Genomic DNA, 8,977 nt, shown 5'->3' on the forward strand with positions numbered 1-8,977 from the left:
CGAATTGGAATTTCACCATCTCCGGCCATTTTGAACCCTCCAGTGGAATTTCCAGTTTCTCCAGAAGGCGCGGAAATAATCCAGACTGTTGAAAATTGAGATGTATAGCTTATACTGTCGATTTGTTCAATGAATAAATTCTCGTTTGAGCCGATTTCCAGACGTACGAGTACATCTGGAGTTTGTTTTATTTTTTCAGCTGCAGCATAAGAAAAAAATGTTCAAAAATTGAAAATTTTCTGTTTGTTGGTAAATTTTTGAAATTTGCACGAATGTCTGTAATTTGTCTAAAACCAACCCCCGCCCTTCCTAAGTATCTGGATTGCTCTATTTCGAAACATTCTGGAGTCTCCAGCGAGATTTTCTATGGACGATTTCCCTGGAAATCGACTCAAAGGATAACCCCGTTGAACAGAGTTAAGAATAAGTCACAAGTTGAGTTTTAAGTGTCTAAATTAATTTTTGCGCATTTTTAAGAAATTCAAAAATTCTGGAGAAATTGAAAATTGCGCTGGATGCTTCAAAATGGCCGGAAATGGTAAAATTTGGTTTGACGAACTTAATAAATATGGTAAATTTTGGATTTTTTAAAATTCGACAAGAATCGAAAAATTAATACATATTTCCGTTCGATCTATACTTACAAATTTCATTCCAATTAGAGAGTTCGGTGTTGAGCGATTCTCTTGTGTAATTACCCATCTCTTGGCCCCTTCAACCGTTTTGAGCACAAATTTCTAGAACCGATTTTTGCTGGTTCCATTATATATTTTTTAATGGCAAGAATTTGCTGAAGGCTAAAGATCATTGTGAAGCCGCCACCAATCGATTTTGGGAGGCTGAAAATGAGGAGGATAGGTATAATTTCATTGATAAGTATATATTTCATCAAGTCTGGCATAATGTCAGAAAGTCCACAACATTTTTTTCCAAGTTTTAAAATGTCTGACATAGTGCATACCAAGACCACAATAGAATTTTTGCCAAATTTTCAAAAGTTAGCATTTCTAAAAGTCGATTGATTTTTTTCCAAGTTTTTGAAAATGTGGCATAATGTCAAAAAGTCAACTGTTTTTTTTTTCTGTTTCCAAAAGTCAGTGTGACGCAGATCGACGTCACGTAAATTCGGCAAATTTTGGATGGACCCCTCTTCCCGCCCCCAAAAAAAATTGGTATTAGGTATGTCTCCTTTCCAAGAAAAGTTTCAAATCATGGATATGTTTTCTGCTTAAGTCAACTGAAAGTTTAGAATTTCGAATAAAAAGAAAAATCTGATAAAATGACAGAACGTCATTTTTGATAGTTTGTTATACTGTTTTTTTTTTCAAGTACATATCTGAAATTCAGATTTGATACCTAAGTAAATTAAAAGTCTATTTCAAAAAATAGTCATTTTTTACAGTTTTTAAAAGTCCCATATAAAGTCAATTCATTGGAAGTTGTTTCAAGCTTACAGAAGTCTTGACCAAAAATGTTCTACACGAAAAAAAAATTATGGATAATTTTTACTATTTCAAACAGTACCTAACCGGATCCCATTCAAAAATATTGTGATTTTTACTATGAGATTAGTAAATTTTACTATGAGAGTAATAAATTTTACCTAATTCTATAGGTAAAATGTATTTTTTGGCTGAGTAAAAATCACTATTATTTTTGAATGGGATCCGGTTACTATACTGAAATAGTAATTTTTATTAATTTTTTTTCCGTGTACGAGTATATGTAAAATTAACTTACCTACGTTGGAAATTGATCACATTTATTAGTTTTTTAAAGTCTGACTTAATGTTGAGAATTAATTGTGATTTTTCCAAATGAAGATTTATTCATTTTTTTTCCAAGTTACCTATCAGATGTCCAATAATATACCTACTTATGAAAATGTCAGAAATTGTGTGAATTTTATTACTCGAAGAATCCACTAAAGAATAAATTTTTCCATTACTTCCAGCACGTGCGAGTAGGTTCACTTTTCTGGTAGGTAGGTAGGTAGGTAGGTAGGTAGGTAGGTAGGTACAGGTAGCTAGGTACCATACGCACGTTGTCTATTATGCAGTGCGCTTAAAAAAAATATTCAGGGTTTTAAACTTTTTTCAATATTTTGGAATTTTTACATTTTTAAAAAAATTTATTGAAATTTTTCAACTCGGAATTTCTAAATAAGGTGTGCAGATTCTACGAAAGAAGTAGGTAAGTAGACAAAAAAGCTATTTAAAAAATTGCATCGCTCGATCGTAGACCTTTTCGAGCTTATGATACAACTTTTTGAATTTTCAATGAATGTTGTGCTGTAAATTTTCTCAATTTCTTGGAATTTTTGGATTAAAAAAAATACATAGCCTATATTTTTTCAGTGCCGGTTTAAAATACTTTTTAAATAATTTTTCATTTTTTTTTCAAGTTTCTAAATGTTTTTAGTTTTTTAGAATTTTTTCAATTTTTAATAATTTTTTCAGTTCTTTAACTTTTTAAAACTTTGAATTTTCAGCGCGTATGGGCACTTTTTTCGGGTTGGTGTTGTGGTTGGAGTTAAGGTGTGGGGGAGTGTCGACTCAAAAAAATTTTGGAATACTTAGTTTTACATTAAAACCAAAAGTAACGTGTTGAGTGAGTTTCGTCAAAATTAGAGAAACTGCCGATTTCTCCATCTTATCATAAAAGAGGGCGGCAATTTTCAAGCTTAAATTGAAGAAATATTCTTTCGTTTATACACTTTACCGCAATAAATTGTTCAAAAAAATGAAAACAAAAGTGAAAATTTAGACTCAGCCAAGCATATTTCGATCAACCATTGGGGCGAGAAATTGATATTATAAGGTATGCACAAAATTGTAATTCTTGCTTCTTACTTATTTGTGGAATTGAAGATGGTAAATTTTGAACATTTTCATCTTTGTTTGCCACCATAATCAAAATGCTTACTCGCCAAAAGGTCTCAAAATATAATTCGGAAATTTCTTTCGTTTTTTTTGCAATTGAAATATTGAAATAAAAGTCTTGCGAAGAGTCAATAATTTCACTACAAGATAAATGAATGAAATTTTCAACATTTTAAAATTTTTTCCTTGATGTTTTAAAGGCTTGGACCAGAATGTGACGTAAGTTTTAACTTTTTTCCAAACCACCGATTGGTGATTTCAGCTAATTTTTGCAATATTATGAATGATGAATTGGCGACGTTTGAAAACGTCAAAAAAATACATAAATTGATAAGATTTTACTTAACTTTTTTTCACCAATGTCTACTCACCTGCTTGTTTCTTCTCTGTTCATTGCATTTTGATTGTTGATGTGATGGTATTGATGATTCAAACTTTTATTCCTTGTAGGTACATACCAACTTTATAAAACTACCTGACTGACACTTACTTTGCTTTTATATACGAGTAAATTTTGAAAAATAAACACAGGGTTTTGTGATGTTATTACAAATAGTATATTGAATGGTTTGTTTTCAATAGAATGCTAAATTCAACTTATCAAAGTCGATTTCTAAAATACATACACAGGGTATTAATAGGTAAATTAAGTAAAACATCAGTATATCTTAACAATAAATAAAGATGTTACAATACACACGCAAATATTTACACTTAATTCTAAACATAAAAATTAGCCCAGTTTAGCAAAACAAATATTAAAAATTAAACTATCTATGTACAGTAAAAAATAAAAATCATACATACGAATAAAGAGAAAATATTGACAAAAAATTAATAACATACCTATTACAAAAAAGTATGCACACTGTACACATGACAATATTTACATAGACCTAATTCTAAACACAAAATACTAAATAACAAATTCAAACACATATAATTAAAAGTTGTACAAAATTTATATTCACACAGGCAGAGGAACACCATATCCTAACCCTAGTAATAGCGTCCTTACCAAGATCTCATCGCTAGAACCTTGGACCTCCCGAAGCCTCGGAAACGTGAACGAAATAATGTCGGATCTATTATCGCTGAAATACCAAGTCATGAATTCGGCCATCCTTTTGTGGATTCGGAGAAGATTGTACCCGGATACTTGACGAGAAATTTCCTTGAAGGCGTTGAATTTTTCCGCCGGTGAAAACCACGTTTTCAGTTCATCCTTTGGTAGATGCGGATACATTTCGGACATGAAGTCGAGGAAAAAGTAGACTTTGGCTACGTTGGATTTCTCCGAATCGGACAAGGCTGGATTCCTGAGTAAATTCTTCGCCGTTGAAATATAGTCGATGACACCATCGTCGTACCACACCAGATGCTTCAGGTATAATAATGGGTAAGCCATCGATTTCTCTGGGAAAACATTTTTGGAGTGGAAAGTCATCCAATCCCATATCTGATTTTTCATTGATTTGGTGTACGCGTCCAGTCTCTTCCTCAAAACATTCGGCAGTGGAACCTCATCCGTAGGTAATGGGTTACTTAGATGAAGTAAGTTTGTTGACTTATTATGCTTGATTTTGTGCTCCCATAGAGCCATCGATGTTTTGAGCGTAGCTGAATGCTGCAGAGTGGATGGTGAAGCTGTTAGCGGAATGGTTGGAGTTGCCATCGTATCTGGAAAAGAAATTGAAAACGTTTGTGTTAATACAAATTGTGTTTACGGTGGAAACATGTTTTATAATTTTAAATCAGATTAATGGTATTTGAGTTTTTCTGTGTAATTAGAAACCTGATCACAGAAACCTTGAAGGATTATCCTGGAATTCGTTAAAATGCTAGTAAATTTTCAATTCGAGTAGGCACATGGAAAATGGGCAACAATGAAATTCTCTGCTGTCCTACTCATTTGGATCACTCGTAAAAATATTTCTCAGAATCGGAATAATACATAATTGTCATTAAAAAAGCCTGAATTTCGGAATTTTTTGATCGAAAAGAGAAAATGAAAGTATTTTTGGATCACAAAAATTGATTCTGGATGGTCAATAATTTCATTATAACTTTCAGCTCGATTAACTAATCTAATTAAGAAAATCGGATTGAAAAAATTCCGAAAACGATGGTTCAAAACTTGACAAGATATTAAAACTATCATAGGTATTTTGAAAGTTCAATTCAATTTCTACTCTAATCGAGAAAACTTGGACATTTGAAACACTTAAACTCGATTTTTCACCTCCACAGTCGATTGGTATAGCTGGCATGAAGACGAGATTTTTTCAAATTGATGTAATTATTCTACATTTCTAGTTGCCACTGCTCTGCATTTTTTTTCAAAACAGAAAATTGTTTTGTATTTCGGAATTTTTAGCTAAACTAGAGAAAAAAAGTACCCTACTCTACTTTAGTCTACTTCACTGAAGATGTTGAAAACAAACAGAGTTCATAAAACCAAAAATAATAATGGGGTGAAAAACATTGAAATTATCGTAAACACGATTAAAATGTTCTGAACGTAATTTTGTGTAGATCATCTAAAATATAAAATATCATAAAACCAATTCAATATTTTTCAAAACATAATTGTTGTTTTTAAATCGTGAGATATTGTGAAAGCTGTTGAAAATTTTAGGCCAATTAGGTATCACGAATTATTAGAGTGGTCGCTAATTACAAAAATAATATGTACGAATTACGTGAAAATGTTGAAAAAAGTTTCAGCAAAAATTGTAAATTTTTAAAACACGAAAAATTAAACGAATCACGATAAATAACCAGGTAGCAAAAAAATATACAAATATCACATGCAAAAATATACTACATTACAAGTTGGATAAAATGATAATATCGGAAAATAACTCACCAATGGTAAAAAAAGTGGAAGAAAAAATACTCGAGAAAATCGACACAACTTGGAACTCACGATCAAAAATCGTAACGCAAAAACAGAAACTTGAAAAATAACTAGGTACTTGCGAAGAGCAGGAGAACTTGACAGCACGAAGTAAAAGTCAGTATTGACTGCATATTGGAGATGTATCCTTATTGTAAGCATTCTCATGACGTGGATGATGCGTTTCCGTTAAACCGGTCCAGGGCCAAGTCCACCCTTTCCTTTGTTTGCAGACTATTGTTGCGTACCTTGCTACCTTCGCAGGTACCTGGGTGACATCTCGTCAACAACGTGCGAGTCTGTTTCTGTACCCAAACCCAAAGGCTTGGTACCTGCTACCTACTCGTACCTATTCCTTTTGTTTATTGAGTCGACCGAAATAGGGTAGCCATACTGCTTTTGAATATGCAGAATGTTCTGACGACGTTGTTGATGGATATTTATCGTATTTCCTGGAAAACACGATTTATTGTATACCTAAACCTATATGCAATTTACGTGTACTAAATCCGGCGCCGAATGATTTCGAGTTCTAAAAATCCACATTCTATTTATTTACGCTTCACTTCTTTAATTTAAACGCCTGCCCAATATTTCTGTTTGAGATTGAATACGCCATTTGTAGATTTTTAAAATGACGTTATTTGTGTTTGAAGGTACTCAGAAGAGATAAACAGTTCGGGGTATTTTTTCTTGTAAATTGAAAAACCCAAAGATCACAAACAAATTTTCTGCGTCAAATATAGATGAATTTCAATATACGTAAGTGTTGCTGAGACGAAATGAGTGGAGTGTAAATTTGGATCATAAAATGTGTTCGAAGGATGAAAATCGAGCTCCTGATAAGCCCTATTTGTTGGACTCAGGAAGAAACTCCTATCGAAACACGGAGTTGCAATGGGTGTTGTAATTCTTAATTAGCATCCTCGAAGAAAAAAAAAAACCATGTACCTACCTTCATGATTTCCAATTTTTCTTACATTTTTTTTCTCAATTTCCCAATAATTCGTGTTCTGAGCACATCCTCCCCTTCCCCTCACCCTACCATTGAAGAAAATCTATACAACCAAAATTTTTCCAATCGTGCGCCAGAATTTTTCTAAATGATCCAATTTTTAAAAAAAGTCTCCACGAGATATGTCAGTTTCTTTTATGGAGGCTCAGAAGGGTACAGAGAGTGCGGTGTTCTTATTTTTTAAGGGACTCGAGTTCCGCTTTATATCATCATGTAGAAAGAAGAGCAAGTCAAAATTAAATGCATACTTAGTGGTTTTCTGATTAAAATTACAAAATCCAAGGATTAGGCTTTAAAAAACGTAAAAATTTCATTATTTTTATTTTCTCATTTTTTGAGGCGATTCAAGTTCGTCCATTTTGTCATCATGTTAAAGGAAGAAAATCTTGCTATTCTAAAGAAAATAGACCAAATCTAAAAATCAGAAAGTACGTAAGAACGCAAATTTAATTTTTTGAATTTTTCTTACTTTTTGAAAACGAGGCAGTGGAATTACGAGCACGATTTTATTTGAGGTTAGACGGCTAATATTTTCAGGAAATTTTTTCTCACAAATAACAACCGAAAAATGTTTACAAATATTAAAGCCCTCCCCTTATATACATAATGTACTACGTTTTTATCGTTTTTCACGTGGTATAGTTGTGAGATTTGTCGCAAATTTTTAAACTAGACATTTTACATAAAAATCCAGTTTTTAATTTTCCAAAATTTCACGCAATTATTTTCGAATTGGCATTTCTTTAAAATTACAATTTCACATTTTGATCTCTCAAAATCAGACAAGGCTATACACAATGTCAAGACTCCTTACCTCAAACCGAAAAGAGAAGTCAGGGGTAAAACGTTGAGAGGGTTTTAACTTACCTAATTAACAAGTCATTCCCCGTCAATTCGACTAAGAAGTGGTAAGGGGGTGGGCGATTTTTTTGAAATTTTTTCTGTGGAAAGACCTTTTGAAGAGATAACCAATGGTGCAAATCGCAGCCCTCTAGCTTTTTTTAAAAGGCTGCAAGGGGGTGTCAAATTTTTCAGTGAACTTGAAATATCGTCCATTTCAGCAGTGGATTACTCGATAATCGCGATACCTACCAAAATTGATTTTTTTCTAATTGATAAGGGTTTTAAAAGGCATTTTGATGCGGTATCATAAAAATCAGTGTTGCCACTTTTTCTCGTATGAAAAATTAGCTCAAAAAGTTTCAAAACGTAGTTTTAGACTCTCAAAAATATTGAAAAAATATATCAAGTATGGACAACTTTACATGCTGAACAACATATTAAAAAATTGAGATGGCATTATGTCGAAAAATCGATTTAAAAAAATTGAAAGTTTGCAAAAAAATGCGATTTTTGGATTTAAAACATGAAAAAAAGTTTTGAGTGGGGAAATTGACCCATTTGACCCCTAATTTTACGTATCCGTTTCCGTTGAAAAAGTTGAAAAACCCCTTTCACTCAATAAAATAAACTCATCACAAAAAAATCAAAATTCGAAAAAATTCGAAAAATAAACGAATTTTAATTTTTTTGCTACGAGTGTGATTTTTATCAACTTTTTGATGAAATACTTCAGAAAGAGGTCAAAATAAGACAACAGAATGAATTCAAGCTTTTTTTGATGTTTGTAATTGAAAATTTTAATTTTTCCTAATTTTGATTTTTTGTGATGAGTTCATTTCATCGAGTGAAAGGGGGTTTCAAACTTTTTCAACGGATACGTAAAAATAAAGATCAAATGAGTCAACTTCACCAATCAAAACTTTTTTTCATGTTTTAAATCAATAATAATCGCATTTTTTCGAAAACTTTTAATTTTTTTCAATCGACTTTGCGACATTGTGCCATCTCAATTTTTTAATATGTTGTTCAGCATGAAAAGTTGTCCATAATATATTTTTTTTCAGGATTTTTGAGAGTCGGGACGATGTGAAAACTACCTTTTGAAACTTTTCAAGCTAATTATTCGTACGAAAAAAAGTGACAACACTGATTTTTATGATATCGCCAAAAAGCCTATCAAAACCTCTGACTATGGGAAAAAGTTCCATTTTGTTAGGTATCGCTTCACCGATTAATCCACAGCTGAAATGGATGATATTTTAGGTTCACTGAAAACTTTGACACCCCCCCCCCCTGTCTGCCGTTAAAAATGGGCTAGAGGGCTGCGATTTGCGCCAT

General features: G+C 32.3%; 1 protein-coding gene across 1 annotated transcript; it reads right to left on the bottom strand.

The window, feature by feature from the left end:
* Positions 1 to 3,421: 3,421 nt before the first annotated feature.
* LOC135843787 (uncharacterized) lies at positions 3,422 to 5,950 on the bottom strand. The gene is made up of 2 exons (XM_065361800.1): positions 5,752 to 5,950; positions 3,422 to 4,562 (listed from the first exon to the last, which is right to left on the bottom strand). Exon 2 carries the CDS (start codon positions 4,555 to 4,557, stop codon positions 3,850 to 3,852), a length of 708 nt encoding a protein of 235 aa, XP_065217872.1. The 5' UTR covers positions 4,558 to 4,562; positions 5,752 to 5,950; the 3' UTR covers positions 3,422 to 3,849.
* Between the last annotated feature and the right edge of the window lie 3,027 nt (positions 5,951 to 8,977).

Source organism: Planococcus citri, chromosome 4 (assembly GCF_950023065.1).
Source record: "Planococcus citri chromosome 4, ihPlaCitr1.1, whole genome shotgun sequence".
Classification (NCBI taxonomy): Eukaryota; Metazoa; Arthropoda; class Insecta; order Hemiptera; family Pseudococcidae; genus Planococcus; species Planococcus citri.

Excerpts from the sequence above, each read along its gene's own strand:
- LOC135843787 (XM_065361800.1), bottom strand. The coding sequence starts at position 4,557 with ATGGCAACTCCAACCATTCCGCTAACAGCTTCACCATCCACTCTGCAG.